This window comes from Procambarus clarkii, chromosome 81 (assembly GCF_040958095.1).
Source record: "Procambarus clarkii isolate CNS0578487 chromosome 81, FALCON_Pclarkii_2.0, whole genome shotgun sequence".
NCBI lineage: Eukaryota > Metazoa > Arthropoda > Malacostraca > Decapoda > Cambaridae > Procambarus > Procambarus clarkii.
Genome location: NC_091230.1, coordinates 5,804,212 through 5,828,700, shown reverse-complemented (window position 1 = coordinate 5,828,700; position 24,489 = coordinate 5,804,212). Strand labels below are relative to the sequence as shown.

At 46.3% G+C, this 24,489-nt stretch overlaps 1 protein-coding gene across 1 annotated transcript; it reads left to right on the top strand.

Annotated features, from left to right (window-relative positions):
• Positions 1-8,623: 8,623 nt before the first annotated feature.
• LOC123773036 (putative per-hexamer repeat protein 5) lies at positions 8,624-12,651 on the top strand. Its single transcript, XM_069315488.1, has 3 exons — positions 8,624-10,253; positions 10,298-10,805; positions 12,171-12,651. The coding sequence occupies exons 1-3, from the start codon at positions 8,624-8,626 to the stop codon at positions 12,649-12,651; spliced, it is 2,619 nt and encodes an 872-aa protein (XP_069171589.1).
• Positions 12,652-24,489: the final 11,838 nt, after the last annotated feature.

Here is a 24,489-nt window from a genome sequence, read left to right as displayed (position 1 = left end):
GCAACAAACTATTCGCCCCAATACCAGAGTCAGACCGCCTCACCAGCAGACCGCCTCAACAGCAGACCGCCTCACCAGCAGACCACACCAAACACAGCAGCAGCAAGAGAGAAGAACCACCCACGACTTCCAGACCACACAAAAACCTCTAATTATGGAATATACATAGCGCATGTGTGTTATATTTAAATACTAATGTGCAGTGAAGAAGAGAAATTCTGAAAGACCAGAGATTATTAATAATGGAGACTAAGAAGTCAAGAAGTATTAAAATTACAGTTCTCCCAAGGAACTACCGGGTGGTGATTGCAGGAAAACAAAACAAGGGGGAGAGGGAGAGCGGCAGTGTTCTGCAACACTCGGTAAAGCTTCGTGGACACAATGCTGCAATAAATAATTTCATTACAAAATTACAGGGAAACTTATAGTAGATATGCAGCCGTTGGTAATATCAGAAGCACATATCCACCTCCTAACACAGCAGAACAATCTACACATGAAGCAACTAATAGAATATATATTAGCGTTTTAGACAGATCGGCACAATAAGAAACACAGGAGCTCACCAATTTTTATCTGAACAATTCAGCCATAAACAAATCAAACGTATAACAAGGGATCACACGGAGAATATACTTGGAGGCCAGAACTTATGGACGCAACTGACAGGAACTTTCTAGTGCAACAAGTGACGGATCCAACAAGAGAATGGGACCATGACGTAACAGTACAGATATATCTAGAGTTCACACAGTTGGAAACAGACAAAAAGAGAGATACCATGTGAGGAACTATTAAGAGCCAGTGACCACTACGTCATTGTGTGCCGCAGAAATATTCTTTAGTTACCAGCGTCTTAATCACATATCCCTCGCAAGATACTGGAAATAATTATTAGGCAAAATATGTAGGAGTATCTGACCACGATGAATTTCGCACCTGAAAAGGGCATATTTGCAGCCAAGAAGAAGTAAATCATGTGTAACATTTCTTACAAAATTTTATGGAATAATAACCAAAATATGACAAGAGAGAGATGAGTGGACCGTATTTTCCTACTATGTCAGAAGGCTTTTGATGCAATCCTTTACAAAACTCTGAAAATAGTGATGAAGCACCAAGTTTCTTGATAACATTGGTTCACGGCAGCATACATAACTACCTACTATTATAAGGAAAATAGCCATTGTCTGGGGTATAATGTTTTTATAAGGAAATAAATATAGGTGTTCTACAGAGTTCAGAACTGGGGTCAACATCTGTTTTTGATTAATGAGAACGATCTAGCAGCGAAAGAAGATTCTTTAATGACAATACTATTTATACAACCTTATTAGATGTGTGCATACAATCAAAAATGGCAAAATGGTACAGAAATATTTCAACAGGCTCCATGAGTGTTTATAGAAATTGTTCTTGGAATACAACCGCAGGAAACGGCCCATAATGACAATGGGGAAGACAACAGGGTGGCCAGAAGAGGGAACTATCAGGAAGAAGCGCCAAGCCATTACGACTATATAGCACTGGGAAGGAGTCAGGATAAGGATTTGGGATGGGAAAGGGAAAGAAATGGTGCCCCAACCACTTGGACGGTCAAGGATTGAACGCCGACCTGCATGAAGCGAGACCGTCGGTCTACCATCCAGCCAGAAGAGACGAAGCAAGGTACCTCTCCTAGACGCTGGGAAAGCCAACTATACAAACCTAGAATATAGAAAAAATTTGTACGTGGACATAATACCGTTCTTAATATTTAAATGCCACATATTAAGGTGACAGTAGTATATGGAAAAGTATCAGAGATAAGAAGAGATTTAATGTACCTGAACCTGGAACACTCCATGTTACGGCCCTCTCGGGACGCAACGGGGTCCTTACTCTGATGTTGTTAGAGGAAGATATTATGTATCCGTTCCCAAGCCAGTAGTGGCTATCAAGGGATGAGATCCGTGACGCAAGTAACTTAAAGGGAGTAGGGAAAGAAAGTTACGAACTTAATATTATAATTATTACCATCACCGTTTAAATATATATAATAAATGAGTGCACAAGGGGGAGGGGTATTAACACTAGACAAGGGGATTATTCTCAAATTAGTCTTCTGCTGAAGACTCTGGATCCAGAAGCTAGGTGCTGAGTCCGCGGTGCTTTCTTCGTGGCCTCACGACGTGTCCTCTGAGAATGCCGAGCCTACCCGGGCCACAGGTCAGCCAAAACACAGGTCCACTGGGGGCACCGTCGTGGAGGCCGTCAACCACACGTCCAGCTGGTCTGCTGGCAGGTACTGAGCCACCAAGGCTGGTACGGCCACTCCACGAACGATATAAGGGGTACGCCCTAGACAGGAGTCTCGTGTGATATCACACGTCACCCTCCTGTCCTCAATACCCCAGTGGATGATCGTCTCCAACAGTCGGTCCCGGGTAAATCCTTTTACTGCCACTCCACTGGCAGGCTAACACACCACAGTGTTCTTCCGGGGGGACGACTTCACAACAGCTGCAGCAAACTTCACAGTATGGAGACTGGCTGCCTCGGGTAGACTAACTCCACTTCCATCCCAGCAGTCTCAGGTCGGCTCTGTAAGCAGACACGTCATCAATAACTGGGACACTAAAACACCTCACTTACGGGCTCAGGCACAAACACCTGACGTATCTAGTCCATAGATGGCGCTGTCGTCGGAGCACCACCTCACCAGAGGTCAGTGGCGGCTGTGTTGAGCGCTGAACCAGACTGGAAACTGGTCCTCGAGGCCAGTACACGCTGTCCTCACCAGGTGTCGTCATCCGTTTGGCGGGGGTTTCGGGAGCTGACTCACAGATGGCGTGGTTGTCACTGCTCCAGGCTCGGATGCTGGATCCGGGTTCGTAACACTCCACAATTCTTGACACAGTTTGTGTTAGCTCAGTACAGGAATGTGTCACACTGACGTAGAACCCTCGTGTTGTGACAAATAAAATATTTAAATGGTGTGGGGTATTTCCCAGCAGGATCCTGTTTGTTAATTTATTTATATGTTAAATTTTTAATATACTAGCTGTACTCGGGCACGCGTTGCTGTGGCACAGCAACGCGCGCACGTTGCTGTGCCACATCAACCCTCTCCTGTCCCCCCGTCCTCCCCATCATTCCCCTTTACACCGTCCCCTTGTTTTCCAGACCATTCCCCAATCTCTCGTCCCCTCGTCTTCTCCACTATTACCCCCTCCCACTTCCAATCGTCCTCCCCATCCTCCCCCACTCCCTCTGTCCCTTTGTCTACCCACCATTCCCCACTCTCTCATCCCCCTCATGCTCCCCACCATCCCCTACTCCCCTGTCCTCCCCACCATCCTCCAGTCCCGTCCCCTCGTCCTCCCCACCATTCCCCACTCCCTTGTCCGATGAATTCCCAAATGATCTGATGTTACCATCAGAAAAATGGGAACATTAAATGATCTAATGTTCCCATCACTGAAAAGTAAGAACAATAATTCAAAAAACGAAATGAAAAAAAATGAAAAATATAAAAAACTATCCTCACAAAATGAACAGTATGGTAAACACAGTTTAATTCTAATGCAATGTCACACAAAACAAATCAAAATGAAAATAATTCGAAATCCATGAAAATTCAATTTATCAGTGAAATCGGAAACACTTAAATGGAATTGTAGCATATTTAGTATAGCGTGTGTTCGTCTTATGTGCAACAGATGGCGCTGTTTAAAAAACAAACTCATGTTTTTACCTGTCACCGGGTGGCATCTATATAGTAGGTAAAATAAAAACTCTTGCGTATTCGAATGGAACGTTGTGTCAATATTTCAAAGAAACCAGAGAAGAACTTTCGGAGATTACAGCGTGTGTTGCTCTTACGTCCAACAGATAGCGCTGGTTTTCTAACATGCACGTTCTTTACCTGTTACAGGTGAGGCATGTATATAGTAGGTATATAAAAAGACGCGCCTATTCGAATGTAACATTGTGTCAAAATTTCAAAGCAATCGGTTAAGAGGTTTCAAAGATTTCTCTCCCATGAAAAACAGTTTTTCCAAAAAAGCATGTTTTTCCCCGTCACAGACGTGACATCTATATAATCTATATAAATAAAATTGGAAATGTTCGTTTGTTCAAAATCGCTAATCTCCAAAAGATCTTCACCGATTGCTTTGAAATTTTCACACAATGTTCCATTCGCATCCGGCCAGGTTTTTATATACATACTATATAGATGTCACGTCTGTGACGGTAAAAAAAAACATGCTTTTTATGAAAAACTTTTTCATGTTTTCATGTGAGGGAAATGTTTGAAACCTCTTTACCAATTGCTTTCAAATTTTAACACAACGTTGCATTCGAATAGGCGCGTCATTTTATATATCTACTAAATACATGCCTCACCTGTGACAGGTAAAGAACATGCGAGTTAGAAAACCAGCGCCATCTGTTGGATGTAAGATCAACACACGCTGTAATCTCCGAAAGTTCTTCACCGATTGCTTGAAATTTTGACAACGTTGCATTCGAATAGGCGCCTCATTTTATATACCTACTATATAGACGTCACCCCTGTGACAGGTAAAAACATGCGTGTTAGAAAAACAACGCCATCTCTTGCACATAATAGCAACATGCACGCTATACTAAATATGTTACAAATTCCATTTCAATGTTTCCGATTGCATTGATAATCGATTTATTTTAATTTTATTGAATTATTTTGTGTGACATTGTGTTGGAATTGAGCTGTGTTTACCATACAATTCATTTCGTAAGTATAAGTATAGATGCCACACCTGTGACAGGTAAAACTATGCTTTTCTTGAAAAACAGTGCCATCTGTTGCATGTAAGAGCAACACACACATGCCATACTAAATATGTTAAAATTCCATTTCAGTGTTTGATTGCATTGATAAATTGAATTTGCATAGATTCTGATTTATTTTCATTATGATATAATTTTTTGTGTGAATTGCATTGGAATTGAGCTGTGTTGTTTACCACACCGTTTATTTCGTGAGTCTAGTTTATATATTTTTTCACTTCATTTTTTAATTATTTTTCTTATATTTCAGTGATATCTTCTTGAGGTTATCTTGAGATGATTTCGGGGCTTTAGTGTCCCCCTCGGCCTGGTCCTCGACCAGGCCTCCACTCCCAGGAAGTAGCCCGTGACAGCTGACTGACTCCCAGGTACCTATTTACTGCTGGGTGAAAGAAACTCTGCCCATCGTTTCTCGCCGGCGCCCGGGATTGAACCCGGGACCACAGGATCTCGCGTCCAGTGTTCTGTCCGCTCAGCCGCTGGCTTCCCATGATGTTCGGTGATGGAAACATCAGATCACTTGATGTTCCCAATTTTCTGATGGGAACGCCAGACCATTTGGGAAGGCATCGGACGAGGGAGTGGGGATGGTGGGGATGACGAGGGGGATGGAAGTGAGAGATGATGGGGGAGGACGTAGGGACAAGGGAGGGGGTAATGGTGGGGAAGGACGAGGGGATGGGGGAATTTGGGATGGTAGGAACGAGGGGATGGGGGAATGGAGAATGGTGGGAAAGACAAAGGAACAGTGGAGTAGGGCATAGAGGGAAGGAAGAGGGGATGGTGGAGTGGGGAATGGTGGGGAGGACGAGGCAACGGTGGAGTGGGAAATGGTTGGAAGGCCAAGGAGACGGGGGAGGGGGGAATGGTTGGGAGGACTGGGGGACAGGGACGGTTGCAGTGGCTCAGCAACGCACATGCGTTGCTGAGCCAAAGCAAGGCGTGGCCGGGTACTGCTAGTATGCATATAAAAACCCCGCTCTGATGCGATTGGAACATTGTGTGAAAATTTCAAAGCAAACGGTGAAGAACTTTCGGAGATTATCGATTATGAACAAACGAACATTTCCATTTTTATTTATATAGATTGAACTTATCTTTATGTATTATTATTAATTCAAAGTGGACTTAATATTTAAAAGTTATCCTGTTAGGTGTTTACCTGTACACAAGTTAGGGGGTGGGGAGTTATGTACGTAGTGTTTACCTGTACACAAGTTAGGGGGTGGGGAGTTATGTACGTAGTGTTTACCTGTACACAAGTTAGGGGGTGGGGAGTTATGTACGTAGTGTTTACCTGTACACAAGTTAGGGGGTGGGGAGTTATGTACGTAGTGTTTACCTGTACACAAGTTAGGGGGTGGGGAGTTATGTACGTAGTGTTTACCTGTACACAAGTTAGGGGGTGGGGAGTTATGTACGTAGTGTTTACCTGTACACAAGTTAGGGGGTGGGGAGTTATGTACGTAGTCTATTAATCAAATAATTGATAATGGTAATAGGTTACAATGTTAATGTTAGTTCTACAACTACAATGGATATGCAAAACTCGCTTGTTCAGTCGTAATGGTGACCGTGAATACTTCCTGTTGCACTAGGACGACTCTTATTTCTTCTTCCCTTGAACTGCACGTGCTGGGTAACTAATAAGTAGTAACCGGTTACTACTACACACAACACATATCAGGGAAGAGATTTTGTATCATAAAGCGAGGGCTTAACCGTTCTGGGGCGTTCTAGTTCGAGAGAGGGGGGAGAGAGAGGGGGGGGAGAGGGGGGCGTGAGAGGGAATAGGAAGTGAGAAGGAGAGGTAGATGGGTAGATAGGCAGAAGTAGTAGAAAAGTAGAAAGTAGAAATAGAAAGTGCTGCCACCATCCATTTTATTTCATCACATACAAGACATGGAAGGGAAATTGCCTGTATCACAAAATGATCGAAAGAGTTCATATATCAATTCTAAACATGTATTCATTAAAATCTTCAGCTGCAACCTGTCAAATCAGTAACTGCAGAGGCTCTTTCGCCTCAACTCACAATGCTCTAGGGAACAAAATTAAAGCCAATTTATGCAATAAACTCATCAATTATATTTCACATGATATGTATCATAATTTAAGCAATTCAACTTAATGTTCAAGATCAATATACCAAGTGAGTCATTACACAAGAATTTGAAAACCCTACGGCTGTCTGCCCCTGATAATCATGCAACAGGTGTAAGCGACACATGACAGGTGCAAGCGACACACATGACAGGTGCAAGCGACACACATGACAGGTGCAAGCGACACACATGACAGGTGCAAGCGACACACATGACAGGTGCAAGCGACACACATGACAGGTGCAAGCGACACACATGACAGGTGCAAGCGACACATCACAGGTGCAAGCGACACACATCACAGGTGTAAGCGACACACATCACTGGTGTAAGCGACACATGAATGTTAAGAGGCTCCTGGCCTGACACCCGAGTAATTCAGCTCTTAGGTGTACTATAGGGAGTAACAGGAGCAGCGCAGGGCACCAGTACTGACACACCCTAACAGGTGACTGAAGGGGGGAGGAACACAGGATAATTAAGGGCACTGGTCACAAGAGGGCGAGGGAGAACGGTTGGCCCAGTATTACTACGGTAGGTACCATTAATATACACGGGAATTGCACTTAAAATATTACTATATATAAATATTGATTTGAAATACAATTTCTATCTATATTTAATAACAGAGGCAGAGATAATTGAATGATAGGTGATGGGTACAGGAGAGCCGTGCTTACTATCACAGAGTTCCAGGTTACCTTGAGGAGATGACGATCTTCCTCCAGGATCTTCAACACCACACATCCCTCACTCATCTCTCACTCATCTCTCACTCATCTCTCACTCTCTCTGCTCTCGTTGAACGTGATCTTCAATGCAGGTGAACGAGGCGTGTGAGGTCATCGGCCTTCTGTTGATGTGGATGATGTTAATCATCCTGGATTTTTATCGATTTTTTAATCTGATTATTTTATCTGAACTCTCAACTCCACGAGTCCACGAGAGATAAAAGGATAACTTTTAATGAACCTGACAAACTTGTGATCACATGACCGTTGACCCGAGTTGACCTGGCCGCGGTGAGCGCCTGAGGGGTGAATTTTCCAATGTTTTCCGCTGACTCTCCGGCCAAGCGCCAACTGTTGATATGTACTGTTCTGTACTGTACTGTACTGCTCTCTTGTTATACCACCGCCACCCGACGCCACCGCCAACCGACGCCACCGCCACCCGACGTCACCGCCACCCGACGTCACCGCCACCCGACGCTACCGTCACCCCGACGCCACCGCCACCCGACGCCACCGCCACCCGACGCCACCGCCACCCGACGCCACCGCCACCCGACGCCACCGCCACCCGACGCCACCGCCACTCCGACGCTACCGCCACCCCGACGCCACCGCCACCCGACGCCACCGCCACCCGACGCCACCGCCACCCGACGCCACCGCCACCCGACGCCACCGCCACCCGACGCCACCGCCACTCCGACGCTACCGCCACCCCGACGGCGAATTATCCACAAAATGAGGCCACTAAGAGTTATACTTAATGAATGCACTCGCCTTATTCATGACTACGATTTAAATTATGCACGAGCTATATATTTTCTTATTATATATAATAACCTTAGGCCCCCCCAAAAAAAAAACAGAATTAAAACATTTTCGTTGTTTTATAAGTAAAACAACAAAAAATGTAACATTCAACTATATAACTGGACACATGATACGAGCTTAGAGTGCCTGAAATAATTCATGTACCTCGTCACCCTGACCGGCACGCCCGTCGTCACCCTGACAGGCACGCCCCTCGTCACCCTGACAGGCACGCCCGTCGTCACCCTGACAGGCACGCCCGTCGTCACCCTGACAGGCACGCCCGTCGTCACCCTGACAGGCACGCCCGTCGTCACCCTGACCGGCACGCCCCTCGTCACCCTGACAGGCACGCCCCTCGTCACCCTGACAGGCACGCCCCTCGTCACCCTGACAGGCACGCCCCCCGTCACCCTGACAGGCACGCCCCCCGTCACCCTGACAGGCACGCCCCCCGTCACCCTGACAGGCACGCCCCCCGTCACCCTGACAGGCACGCCCCCCGTCACCCTGACAGGCACGCCCCCCGTCACCCTGACAGGCACGCCCCTCGTCACCCTGACAGGCACGCCCCTCGTCACCCTGACAGGCACGCCCCTCGTCACCCTGACAGGCACGCCCCTCGTCACCCTGACAGGCACGCCCCTCGTCACCCTGACAGGCACGCCCCTCGTCACCCTGACAGGCACGCCCCTCGTCACCCTGACAGGCACGCCCCTCGTCACCCTGACAGGCACGCCCCTCGTCACCCTGACAGGCACGCCCCTCGTCACCCTGACAGGCACGCCCCTCGTCACCCTGACAGGCACGCCCCTCGTCACCCTGACAGGCACGCCCCTCGTCACCCTGACAGGCACGCCCCTCGTCACCCTGACAGGCACGCCCCTCGTCACCCTGACAGGCACGCCCCTCGTCACCCTGACAGGCACGCCCCTCGTCACCCTGACAGGCACGCCCCTCGTCACCCTGACAGGCACGCCCCTCGTCACCCTGACAGGCACGCCCCTCGTCACCCTGACAGGCACGCCCCTCGTCACCCTGACAGGCACGCCCCTCGTCACCCTGACAGGCACGCCCCTCGTCACCCTGACAGACACGCCCGTCGTCACCCTGACAGACACGCCCGTCGTCACCCTGACAGACACGCCCGTCGTCACCCTGACAGACACGCCCGTCGTCACCCTGACAGACAAGCCCGTCGTCACCCTGACAGACACGCCCTTCGTCACCCTGACAGACACGTCCCTCGTCACCCTGACAGACACGTCCCTCGTCACCCTGACAGACACGTCCCTCGTCACCCTGACAGACACGTCCCTCGTCACCTTAACAGACACGTCCCTCGTCACCTTAACAGACACGTCCCTCGTCACCCTGACAGACACGTCCCTCGTCACCCTGACAGACACGTCCCTCGTCACCTTAACAGACACGTCCCTCGTCACCTTAACAGACACGTCCCTCGTCACCTTAACAGACACGTCCCTCGTCACCTTAACAGACACGTCCCTCGTCACCTTAACAGACACGTCCCTCGTCACCTTAACAGACACGTCCCTCGTCACCTTAACAGACACGTCCCTCGTCACCTTAACAGACACGTCCCTCGTCACCTTAACAGACACGTCCCTCGTCACCTTAACAGACACGTCCCTCGTCACCTTAACAGACACGTCCCTCGTCACCTTAACAGACACGTCCCTCGTCACCTTAACAGACACGTCCCTCGTCACCTTAACAGACACGTCCCTCGTCACCTTAACAGACACGTCCCTCGTCACCTTGACACGTCCCTCGTCACCTTAACAGACACGTCCCTCGTCACCTTAACAGACACGTCCCTCGTCACCTTAACAGACACGTCCCTCGTCACCTTAACAGACACGTCCCTCGTCACCTTAACAGACACGTCCCTCGTCACCTTAACAGACACGTCCCTCGTCACCTTAACAGACACGTCCCTCGTCACCTTAACAGACACGTCCCTCGTCACCTTAACAGACACGTCCCTCGTCACCTTAACAGACACGTCCCTCGTCACCTTAACAGACACGTCCCTCGTCACCTTAACAGACACGTCCCTCGTCACCTTAACAGACACGTCCCTCGTCACCTTAACAGACACGTCCCTCGTCACCTTAACAGACACGTCCCTCGTCACCTTAACAGACACGTCCCTCGTCACCTTAACAGACACGTCCCTCGTCACCTTAACAGACACGTCCCTCGTCACCTTAACAGACACGTCCCTCGTCACCTTAACAGACACGTCCCTCGTCACCTTAACAGACGCGTCCCTCGTCACCTTAACAGACACGTCCCTCGTCACCTTAACAGACACGTCCCTCGTCACCTTAACAGACATGCTTCAAGAAGGACCTGACTGACAAGTGAGACTGGACCACAGTGTTACGATGTAATTTCTAACCTCCAAAGCCATTGGTCCTACTGTAGACCAGTGTAGAGATAACCCAGATGTAGACCAGAATATGTAGAGATAACCCAGATGTAGACCAGAATATGTAGAGATAACCCAGATGTAGACCAGAGTATGTAGAGATAACCCAGATGTAGACCAGAGTATGTAGAGATAACCCAGATGTAGACCAGAGTATGTAGAGATAACCCAGATGTAGACCAGAGTATGTAGAGATAACTCAGATGTAGACCAGAGTATGTAGAGATAACCCAGATGTAGACCAGAATATGTAGAGATAACCCAGACCAGAGTATGTAGAGATAACCCAGATGTAGACCAGAATATGTAGAGATAACCCAGATGTAGACCAGAGTATGTAGAGATAACCCAGATGTAGACCAGAATATGTAGAGATAACCCAGATGTAGACCAGAGTATGTAGAGATAACCCAGATGTAGACCAGAGTATGTAGAGATAACCCAGATGTAGACCAGAATATGTAGAGATAACCCAGACCAGAGTATGTAGAGATAACCCAGATGTAGACCAGAATATGTAGAGATAACCCAGATGTAGACCAGAGTATGTAGAGATAACCCAGATGTAGACCAGAATATGTAGAGATAACCCAGACCAGAGTATGTAGAGATAACCCAGATGTAGACCAGAATATGTAGAGATAACCCAGATGTAGACCAGAGTATGTAGAGATAACCCAGATGTAGACCAGAATATGTAGAGATAACCCAGATGTAGACCAGAGTATGTAGAGATAACCCAGATGTAGACCAGAGTATGTAGAGATAACCCAGATGTAGACCAGAGTATGTAGAGATAACCCAGATGTAGACCAGAGTAGACATAACCCAGATGTAGACCAGAGTAGACATAACCCAGATGTAGACCAGAGTAGACATAACCCAGATGTAGACCAGAGTGTGTAGAGATAACCCAGATGTAGACCAGAGTATGTAGAGAACCCAGATGTAGACCAGAGTATGTAGAGATAACTCAGATGTAGACCAGAGTAGACATAACCCAGATGTAGACCAGAGTAGACATAACCCAGATGTAGACCAGAGTATGTAGAGATAACCCAGATGTAGACCAGAGTATGTAGAGATAACCCAGATGTATACCAGAGTAGACATAACCCAGATGTAGACCAGAGTAGACATAACCTAGATGTAGACCAGAGTAGACATAACCCAGATGTAGACCAGAGTAGACATAACCCAGATGTAGACCAGAGTATGTAGAGATAACCCAGATGTATACCAGAGTAGACATAACCCAGATGTAGACCAGAGTAGACATAACCCAGATGTAGACCAGAGTAGACATAACCCAGATGTAGACCAGAGTAGACATAACCCAGATGTAGACCAGAGTAGACATAACCCAGATGTAGACCAGAGTAGACATAACCCAGATGTAGACCAGAATAGACATAACCCAGATGTAGACCAGAGTAGAGATAACCCAGATGTAGACCAGAGTAGAGATAACCCAGATGTAGACCAGAGTAGACATAACCCAGATGTAAACCAGAGTAGAGATAACCCAGATGTAGACCAGAGTAGAGATAACCCACATGTAGACCAGGGTAGAGATAACCCACATGTAGACCAGGGTAGAGATAACCCAGATGTAGACCAGGGTAGAGATAACCCAGATGTAGACCAGAGTAGAGATAACCCAGATGTAGACCAGGGTAGACATAACCCAGATGTAAACCAGGGTAGAGATAACCCACATGAAGACTAGAGTAGAGATAACCCAGATGTAGACCAGAGTAGAGATAACCCAGATGTACCTCAGTGTAAGTACCCCGCATTTGCTTTCATGATCTTTTCCAGCTCTGCTTTAAAAATTAAAAGTTTTGGCCTCAACGGCTTGGGCGGGTAGGCGGTTCCATTGGTTAATAACCCTGTGGGTGGAGAAGTATCTCCTGTTCGTAGGTCCTGGCGGGTGTGTGAGAGGTGCTGGGGGGTCCTGGTGTACTCACCTATTTGTGCTTGCGGGGGTTGAGCTTCGGCTCTTTGGTCCCGCCTCTCAACTGTCAATCAACTGGTGTACAGATTCCTGAGCCTACTGGGCTCGATCATATCTACATATGAAACTGTATGGAGTCAGCCTCTACCACATCACTGCCTAATGCATTCCATCCGTTAACTACTCTAACACAGAAAAAGTTCCTTGTAACGTCCCTGTGGCTCATGTGGGTACTCAGTTTCCACCTGTGTTCCCTTGTTCGCGTCCCGCCAGTGTTGAGTAGTTTATCCTTGTTTACCCGGTCAATTCCCCTGAGGATTTTGTAGGTTGTGATCATGTCTCCCCTTACTCTTCTGTCTTCCAGTGTCGTAAGGTGCATTTCCCACAGCCTTTTCTCGTAACTCGTGCCTCTTAGTTCTAAGACTAGTCTAGTGGCATACCTTTGGATTCTTTCCAGCTTCGTCTTGTGCTTGACAAGGTACGGGCACCATGCTGGGCCCGCATACTCCAGGGTTGGTCTTACATATGTGGTGTGCAAGATTCTGAATGATTCCTTACACAGGTTCCTGAACGCCGTTCTGATGTTAGCCAGCCTCGCATATGCCGCAGACGTTATTATTTTTTATGTGGGCTTCAGGAGACAGGTTTGATGTAATATCAACTAGATCTTTCTCTGTCCGTTTCATTAAGTACTTCATCTCCTATTCTGTATTCTGTGTCTGGCCTCCTGTTTCCACTGCCTAGTTTCATTACTTTGCATTTACTAGGGTTGAATTTCAACAGCCATTTGTTGGACCATTCACTCAGTCTGTCTAGGTCATCTTATAACCTCCTATCATCCTCTGTTTCAATCCTCCTCATAATTTTTCCATCATCGGCAAACATTGAGAGAAACGATTCTATACCCTCTGCGAGATCATTTACATATATCAGAAACAGTATAGGACCAGGGACTGACCCCTGCGGGACTCCACTTGTAACGTCTCGCCAATCTGAAACCTCACCCCCTCACAGACTCGTTGTCTCCTGTTGCTTAGGTACTCCTTTATCCAATGGAGTACCTTCCCTTTCACTCCAGCCTTCATCTCCAGCTTTTTCACTAGCCTCTTGTGTGGTACTGTATCAAAGGCTTTCTGACAGTCCAAAAATATGCAGTCTGTCCACCCTTCTCTTTCTTGCCTTATTTTTGTTGCCTGGTCGTAGAATTCAAGTAACCCTGTGAGGCAGGACCTGCCATCCCTGAACCCATGTTGATGCTGTGTTACAAAGTTCTTTCGCTCCAGTAGCTCCACTAGGTTTCTTCGCACAATCTTCTCCATCAGCTTGCATGGTATGTAGGTTAGGGACACTGGCCTGTAGTTCAGTGCCTCCTGTATCCCCTTGTATATCGCGACTACGTTAGCTGCTTTCCAAATATATGGCAGTTCCTCTGTTGCCAGTGATTTGTTATACACTATGGAGAGTGGTAGGCACAGTTCTTTTGCTCCTTCCTTTAGTATCCAAGGGGAGATTCCATCTGGGTTTATAGCCTTTGTCACATCCAACTCTAGTAAACACTTCCTTACTTCCCCGCTGGTAATCTCAAACTCTTCCAGTGGTTCCTGGTTAGCTATTCCCTCTCTTATCTCTGGAATTTCTCCTTGCTCTAAGGTGAAGACCTCCTGGAATTTCTTATTCAGTTCCTCACACACTTCCTTGTCTTTTGTAGCGAATCCTTCCGCCCCTATCCTAATTTCATAACCTGTTCCTTTACTGTTTGGTGTGTGTGTGTGTGTGTGTGTGTGTGTGTGTGTGTGTGTGTGTGTGTGTGTGTGTGTGTGTGTGTGTGTGTGTGTGTGTGTGAGAGAGAGAGAGAGAGAGGTGCTGGGGGTCTTGGTGTGTGTACTCACCTAGTTGTGTCTGCAGGATCGAGCATTGACTCTTGGATCCCGCCTTTCCAGCATCGGTTGTTTACAGCAATGACTCCTGTCCCATTTCCCTATCATACCTGGTTTTAAAATTATGAATAGTATTTGCTTCCACAACCTGTTCCTGAAGTGCATTCCATTTTCCCACTACTCTCACGCTAAAAGAAAACTTCCTAACATCTCTGACTCATCTGAGTTTCAAGCTTCCATCCATGTCCCCTCGTTCTGTTACTATTCCGTGTGAACATTTCGTCTATGTCCACTCTGTCAATCCCTCTGAGTATCTTATACGTTCCTATCATGTCCCCCCTCTCCCTTCTTTCTAGTGTCGTAAGGTACAGTTCTCTAAGGCGCTCCTCATACCCCTTCCCTCGTAGCTCTGGGACGAGTCTCGTTGCAAACCTCTGAACCTTTTCCAGTTTCATTATACAACCCGTTCTCGCAAATTTAATAAGTCAATATTGACTTATTAAATATGTGCATAGGTGACATACTTAACATAATAGTTTCCCTTGAAAAGCTTCATAGAAAACACCGACCTTACCTAACCTACTTAGTATGTTAAGATAAGCATCTTATTGCTTCATAATTACAATTATTACCTAACCTATACCTATAATAGGTTAAGTAACAATTGTAATTACAAAGCTATAAGATGCTTATTTTAACATACTAAGTAGGTTAGGTAAGGTCGGTGTTTTCTATGAAGCTTTTCAAGGGAAACTATTATGTTTAGTATGTCACCTATGCACGCAACTAATAAGTCAATATTGACTTATTTAATTTGCGAGAACGGGTTGCATTATATGCTTATTCAGATGGGGACTCCATGATGAGGCGGCATACTCTAAGACTGGCCTCACGTAGGCAGTGTAAAGCGCCCTAAATGCCTCCTTGCTTAGGTTTCTGAATGATGTTCTAACTTTTGCCAGTGTAGAGTACGCTGCTGTCGTTATCCTATTTATATGTGCCTCAGGAGATAGATTAGGTGTTACGTCCACCCCCCAGGTCTCTTTCGCGCGTCGTCACAGGTAGGCTATTCCCCTTCATTGTGTACTGTCCATTTGGTCTCCTACCTCCTAGTCCCATTTCCTTAACTTTACATTTGCTCGTGTTGAATTCCAGTAGCCATTTCTCTGACCATCTCTGCAACCTGTTCAGGTCCTCTTGGAGGATCCTGCAATCCTCATCTGTCACAACTCTTCTCATCAACTTTGCGTCATCCGCAAACATCGACATGTAGGACTCTATGCCTGTAAACATGTCGTTAACATATACAAGAAATAGAATTGGTCCCAGCACCGATCCTAGTGGTACTCCACTTGCTACTGTTCGCCAGTCCGACTTCTCGCCCCTTACCGTAACTCTTTGGCTCCTTCCTGTTAGGTAGTTCCTTATCCATGCTAGGACCTTTCCCCCCACCCCCGCCTGCCTCTCGAGCTTGAACAGCAGTCTCATGTACGGTACTGTATCAAAGGCTTTTTGGCAGTCCAGAAATATGCAGTCTGCCCAACCATCTCTGTCCTGTCTTAATTTCGTTATTTTATCATAGAATTCCAGAAGGTCTGTTAGGCACGATTTCCCTGTCCAGAACCCATGTTGATGTTTGTTCACAAACCTAATGTTGTCCAGGTGTGCAACCAGTCATAGCCTAATTATTCTTTCCAGTATTTTACAGGGGATGCTTGTCAGTGATACAGGTCTATAGTTAAGTGCCTCCTCCCTATCACCTTTCTTGAAGATCAGCACGATATTTGCCTTCTTCCAGCAACTGGGCAATTCTCCCGACATAAGTGACTCATTAAAGATCATTGCCAGAGGCACGCTGAGGGCCTGCGCTGCTTCTTTTAGTATCCACGGTGATACTTTGTCTGGTCCAACTGCTTTAGTTGCATCCAGAGTTGTCAACTGTTTCATTACCTACTCTGCTGTCACCTCTATATCTGATAGTCTTTCATCTAGGGTAACCCCTTCCAACAATGGGAGCTGCTCAGGCTCGGTAGTGAACACTCCATGGAAACTGGCATTTAGTGCCTCGCAGATTTCCTTATCACTTTCAGTATATGCCCCCTCTGTCTTCCTTAGTCTTGTCACTTGGTCGTTCACCGACATTTTTCTTCTTATATGACTGTGTAGTAACTTAGGTTGTTTTTTCGCTTTGATTGCAATATCGTTCTCATAGTCCCTTTCCGATGTTCGTCTTATGTTAATGTAATCGTTCCTAGCTCTGTTGTATCTGATCCTGTTGTCCTCTGTCCTTTGTCTTCTGTACTTCCTCCACTCCCGCCTGCTGGCCATTTTTGCTTCCTGACACTGTCTATTAAACCATGGGTTATTATATTCTTTCTTATTTTTTCCTTTTACTGTTGGTATAAATCTCTCTTCGGCCTCCTGGCATTTCTGTATGACTAGGTCCATCATATCTTGGACCGTTTTTCCTCTAATTTCTTCCTCCCGCTGCACTTCACCGAGATAGTCCCTTATCCTCTTATAGTCCCCTTTCCTGTAGTCAACTCTCCTTTCCCAGATCTCTTGTCCCATGGTCATAAGTTTGAATTCCATCATGTAGTCAAAGACTAGGACACAATGGTCACTGGCCCCTAGAGGTATTTCATGCTCTAAATTCTCGATATCTTCTACGTTCTGGGTGAAAATCAGGTCTAATAGGCTCGGTGCATCTCCTCCTCTTTCCCTTGTGTCTTCCTTCACATGTTGTGTCAGGAAATTCCTGACTATAACATCTACTAATTTTGCTCCCCACGTTTCGTCCCCTCCATGGGGATTCCTTGATTCCCAATTTCTCTCTCCATGATTTAGGTCCCCCATGATCAGCAGCTCCGCTCTCATTCTGTGGGCCAGTGTTGCTGCCTTCTGCAGTTCATCTATGCATGCCTTGTTGTTGTCATCATACTCCTGCCTGGGTCTTCTACTGTTTGGTGGGGGATTGTAGATTACCAAGATCACAATCTTCCTCCCATCTACTGTCAGAGTTCCATGTATGAAGCTTGTGCACTCATTGGTAACTATTTCCCAGGTCTTCAAACTTCCATTTCCGCTTTATTAGGAGTGCCACTCCCCCTCCCTGTCTCTGTGTCCTCTCTTTTCGTATCACCTGGTACCCTTCAGGAAAGATTGCATCTGAGATCATGTCATTAATTTTAGTTTCCACAATTGCAACTATGTCAGGATCTGCTTCACTCACTCTTTCTTTTATCTCTTCTGTTTTATTAGATACCCCATCAGCATTGGTGTACCAAACCTTGAGATTCTTCATGGAAACTCTTGCACCAGAGTTCGCCCTTTCTCTGGGGGTCTGGGGGGATCTGGGGGGTGTCTGGGGGGTGACTGGGGGCGGGGAGGATCCGGGGGATGTCCGGGGGGATCCGGGGGTGTCTGGGGGGGGGTCCGGGGGGTGAAAGAGGTCAGGAGGAGTGCTTGGGGGGCTAATGGGGGCTGGGCTTCTAGGAAGGTAGGTAGGAGGGTCTGGGGTAGGGCCTGGGTAGGTAGGTCTGGAGTAGGAAGGGCATACTGGGTCTGAAGATTAGGGAGGGCATAGAGGGGTTGGGAGATAGCGTAAGGTTGGGAGTCAGATAGAGGTTGAGAGGTTGGGGGGGGGAAAGATAGAGGGGGTGGGGGGAACCTCCCACCCCCCTCGCAAGGGAGTGGGGTCATATGGAAGGAGAGGGGATGAGGAGGGGCGAGGGCTTTGTAGGGTTTGGGTGTTGAGGGGATGAGGGCTTTGTAGGTTTTGGGTGTTGAGGGGATGAGGGCTGGGTGGGTTCTTGGGGTTGAGGGGATGAGGGCTGGACGGGTTTTGGGGGTTGAGGTGATGAGGGGGTCCTTGGAATGTGGGATGAATTTGACTGCAGTGGGGTCAGAGGGGTCAAGGGAGGTGTTGGGGAGATAAGTGGGGCGGCTGATTTGGGGAAGGAGTGACCTGAGAAGCAGGTGTGAGCTGGTTATCATGGGGTGAATTAGCATTGGGGTGTGTAGCTACGCTCAAATGGGAAGAGTTGTATTGCTGTTTGCTTGCTCTGTGGGCTATCTGCTCCTCCTTCGTCATGGATTTATCAATATATACGTTGTAGTAATTTTCGCTGCCTCTGAGTGTTTGTGATGCAGTATGTAATCCACTGCCTCTTCGTTAGTGAAGTGTAACAGGACAGGTCGTTTCCTGTTACAGTTGTATGGCCCAATGCGTCGGTGGACTTGCACCTCATTCCCTGCCATCTGGGCTCTCATGTGTCTCAAGATCCCCTGTAGCTCCAAATCCTCAATCTCCATCCTTTCCTGCCTCGATGGTGCCCTGGCTTCAAGCAATCCATGGATTATGATTGTCCTCTTTCTCAGTTCAGGGTCATGCTGGTGGCCCCCTCCCTGGCTGACCCCTACCCCTCCCACACCCGCTACTCCATCCACTACTACTCCCCCTTCCCCTGCCAAGCTTCCCTTATTCCTGCCAAATTCATTAGTAAGCCTAAATATTTCTCCTTGCCATTCTACCCTGCTCTTGCTGATTTTCTCTTGAATATAATCAATAAACTCTTGTTTGAGTCTTTGAACCTCGTCCTGTATCTTATTAAATACTTCACTTTTAATCCCCTGGATTAGGTCATCTATCCAAACATCCCTCTTCTCTACAAATTTCCCAATCATCTTCTCCACAAACCTATCTTCTTCCTCAATCATAATACTGTTGGACCTAGACGCCCTTCCTGACCTAGTCATTGCTATTATGCAACCTTACTCACAGGTTGTGTGTGTGTGTGTGTGTGTGTGTGTGTGTGTGTGAGAGAGGTGCTGGGGTCCTTGCCGGGGGGGGGGGGGGTTGTTGCTGACCTGATTCCTTTATTACCTTGTGTTTGATGTACAGCTGCGTTAATCTTCTCTAATAACGCGGTCAAATCCGTGAATAGGAATATCACACATAAATGAGGTCACAATGCAACCTAAACCCATTCTTTACTGATATAACATACGGCAACAAGAGGCATTTTCGATTATTTATGAATTTATAATTTGCTCCTGCAGTCATGCTTCCCAATATTTCATTAATATTATTTTTAATATTTCAATATTTCAATATTTCAAAACCGGCCAGCAAAATCAATACATATGTGCGTCTGTCATTCCACTGGAGCTAGTGCTGATGTGAATATTTGATGGCACTGACTGGTGACATTGTCAGTGATTGACAGCTGTCCTGACATGTTGTCTCCTGACTTTCGTTTATTCAGGGCTTTAGGGCAGTCAGCCGTGTATTAAACGTGTTTTTGTGTGTTTATATGATGAGGGGGGCGAGAGTGTTAAGAGACTGAGTGAGAATGAGACAAAGTGAGACAGAGCGACAGAAAGAGGGGAAGGAAGGAGAGAGAGAGGGAGCGTCAAAGAGAGAGAGTTGTCACAAAAGTCAGAGCCAGTCATTGGTCAGAAACTGCACCAAAAGATCCGGTTGTCAACCACTTGCCAAATTCTTCAGACAATCTCACAACACATGTCAACAATTCTTGATCCTCCTCCCACCTGTCCTCTTGAATTGTACATCAACTATTGACATATAAATCCCTCAAGGCCAAACCCTGATGCATTAAAAATCATAGTAGATCGCAAATTTGATGTTATGTCCTATTTTCTATCCGTAGGTCCTCGGTTAGGTTAGGTTCGGGTAATTTAGTACATCACTTTAGTGACGTTGTGGACGCTGGTGAGGACGGGCTGCATCATCGGTTACTGTGTGGGCGTGAAAGTTCCTTCAAGAAGGAAGGTCTTTTGTTGATATCATGATGAATATTTTCCATTACATGACATCCAGACACCGGGATGAATCCAGTGCCATCTATGTTGATGCGCTGGACACTGCTGATTCTCAGCTGTCACTGGCTAGTTCAGTACCTGACGACTTTCGACTCCTATTATTGTCAAAGTTTTTCCTTCCCAACACTAGTCTTAAACATTACTATTAGTTCTCCATGGAAGAAGCCGAGGAAATAGGTATCAAACCTTGGCCTCGCTTCTGCTGACTCAACATGGGCTCTGACCAGGTACGGCGCCACCAACAATTGGCTAAACTTCCAGCACTTGGTACTATATTTTCCATTTTGAAGTTAATAAAAGGACGACCTTCACACTCGGACTCTAGGATTAGGCATTTATGCAGCTGCATCTTAAAGCAACTTAATTGGATCAAGTGTATCACAGGGTAGTGTGCTTGACCTCTTATTGTAGAGTGAATATCTCAACGATCTATTCAATCGCGGCGCTCGAGCCTTCGCTGACGAGTTCACTTTACGTCTTTACATATACAAGAGCAAATATCGATTGATACGATGCTCGGTTCCTTCCGAAGAAGCCTGTGCCAGGGAGACTTGTGGGAGGGAAGACGAGCGTTGATCACACGCCACGGGCACCGAACCCAGAGCAAGTATATGGATGAGAGGCAGAACATATGCAACAGACATGTTGGGATGAAGTTTGAAACTTAAATTACAATGAAGGGCATTCGGTTCGAAATGATTGCAAGTCAGCCAAGAAACCCTCACGAAAGATGCGTCTCCTGCATTGCAACTCCTGCAGGTGGGGGGGGGGGGAGCAAAAAATTATATGAAGCACAAGTTTGTCCTTCATTCATGAGACTAGAGACCGGGTGTTGGCGGACACACGAGGCCAGGGTTGGCCACAGTCCAGTGTCGTCACGCAGCAGCAGCAGCAGCAGCAGCAGGCAACAATGAGGGCAACCATCAACAGCCTAATGATGCCATTGTCAAGAGGACCACCACCCCATCAGCGATTGTTTATGGCTGTGCTGGCGCGCAGCTGGAATGTGTGTGTAGCACGTTAAGACTATGGTACCGTCAGCGCTGACACCATCATATGTTACTATTTGTATTTTGCTCTATTATAAAGGAACAATATTTACAAATAAAATATGAGATACAAACATGGTTCAAGAGACATAGATCACAGAGAACCTTGACAGACACACACACAGTCAGCAACATCACCTGAGTAAACGTGGCAGTAATCAAGTACATTAATGTGAGTAGCAAAACGCCTAACAATTACACACAAACACGGATCACAGGCAGTTGCACAAAGCCAAGTAAGCACAGCTGGCCACACAATACATGAAACAAATACCTGGCACCGTAAGTCACTGTTATTCACATCTAAGGTGAAAAGTAAGTGAAAAGTAAAAAATATTACACAACACAACACACACGAGAAACTGGAAATAATATGTAACAATGCAATTGCAATACAAAGCATTAGCACAAAATAGGGTACGAATGCAGGCGTAATTACATATAAAGTGACAAGCAACATCTGAACTACACCAACAAGCAGGCCGTTACACAGGATCCCCACCCCTCACCCCAGTATCATCCTAGACCCTGTTAACCTCCTCAAAAATGCTCACACTAAGGAACAGCTTTCTCCAGCAGGAGAACGCTCACAAAGAAGGGGACATGAGAACGAACAGATGACAGTGAGTCAAGGCAATGTACACTAACATAGATGGGATTACAAATATAACAAACGGGTACTAGAAAAAAGACAAGACATAATATCACTCACAGAAACAAAGCTAACGAAAACCATACCAAATGAAGTGCTTCCACAGAACTACTGTGTTGTGAGGATAGAGAAGAAAAAGGTGGGTGGTGGTGGAGTAGCTCTACTGGTAAGAAAAAACTGTAGTTTTGAGTAGATGGTTATTCAGGGCTGTGAAGGTTTCAGCGACTACAAAACTGGTACCATAGAAATTGGAGGACAAAAATTATAGTAGTAGTTATATATAACACCGCACCAAATGACAGAAGACCCAGACAGAAATATGATAGAAACAACATGACCACCATTAAATAGAGATAGACCATCAATAGAGAGCTAGCTTCGGTCGCTAGCAGGAATGGATCTGGACTACTATTCATGGGAGACTTCAAACACGGAAAGCTAGATTGGGAGAACAGAGACCCACATGGAGGACCAGATACATGGAGAGTTAAACTGCTGGACGTCGCAACAAGAAACATTCTAAGCCAACACATCAAGGGACCGACAAGATTGAGAGGAGAGGATGAACCAGCTATGCTTGATATGATATTTACCCTAAATGAGTCAGATATAAGGGGAGTTAAGTTGGAAGTACCCTTGAGAATGAGTGATCACAGTGTATTGAACTTTGAGTAGAGCTATGATTTATTTTCCCTAAAAAGAACTAGCAAACTAAAGGCTGGCGTACCGAAAGGGGAATTATGAGATGAGACGTTTTTAAAGGGACACCTTGGGACACAGAACTCAGAGCTAAGTCTGTATAAGACATGGACTATGTCACCCAAAAGTGTCCGGAGGCAGTAAACAGGTTTATCTCGGCACAAAGGGAAAAATCCGAGAAACAAAAGAAGAATCCATGGATTAATAGCTCGTGTATGGAAGCAAAAAAACTGAACAAAAGGGCATGGAGGAACTTCCGAAATAACAGAACACCTGAAAGCAGAGAGAGATACCACAGAACCAGGAATGAGTATGTTAGTGTGAGAAGAGAAGCTGAGAAAAGGTATGAAAATGATATAGCTAATAAAACCAAGACCGAACCAAAGCTACTCCACAGTCACATCAGGAGGAAGACAACAGTGAAGGAACGGGTGCTAGGAGAGGTGACAGTAAACCAGGCGGCATTGGAAGGGTTCAAAATTACTAAAGATTAAGTCAAGAGACATCTGTTGGATCTGGACGTGAGTATGGATGTTGGTCCAGATGGAATCTCACCATGGGTACTGAAAGACTGTGCAGAGGCACTTTGCTTTGCCACTCTCCATAGTGTATAGTAGGTCACGGGAGACCTCCCAGAAATATGGAAGACTGTTAATGTAGTCCAATATACAAAAAGGGTGACAGACAAGAGGCACTGAACTACAGGTCAGTGTCCTTGACTTATACACCATGCAAGGTGATGGAGAAGATCTTGAGAAAAACCTAGTAACATATCTGGAGAGAAGGGACTGCGTGACAAATCAACATGGGTTCAGGAAGGGTAAATCTTGCCTTACTGGCTTAATAGAATTCTACGACCAGGTGACAAAGATTAAGCAAGAAAGAGAAGGCTGGGCAGACTGCATTTTCTTGGACTGTCAGAAAGCGTTTGACGCAGTACCCCATTAGAGTCTGGTACATAAGCTGGAGAGACAGGCAGGAGTAACTGGTAAGGTGCTCCAGTGGATAAGGGAGTACCTAAGCAATAGGACGTAGAGTTACAGTGAAAGGTGAGACCTCAGATTGGCGTGAAGTCACCAGTGGAGTCCCACAGAGCTCTGTACTCGGACCTATCTTGTTTTTGATAAACGTAAATGATCTCTCAAGAAGGTATAGACTCATTCCTTTCAATGTTTGCTGACGACGCCAAAATTATGAGAAGGATTAAGACAGAAGAGAACTGCTTGAGGCTTCAATAAGACCTGGACAAACTGAAGGAATGGTCGAACAAATGGTTGTTAGACCTTAACCCAAGCAAATGTAATGTAATGAAAATAGGTGTAGTGAGCCAGATACAAGATATCATTTGGGAGATGAAATTTTTGAAGAATCTCAGAGAGAGTCTTAGGAGGTTGATATCACGCCAGACCTGAAGCCCATATCAAGAGTATAACATCAGCGGTATATGCCGGGTTGGCCAACATAAGAATAGCCATTAGAAGCTTGTGTA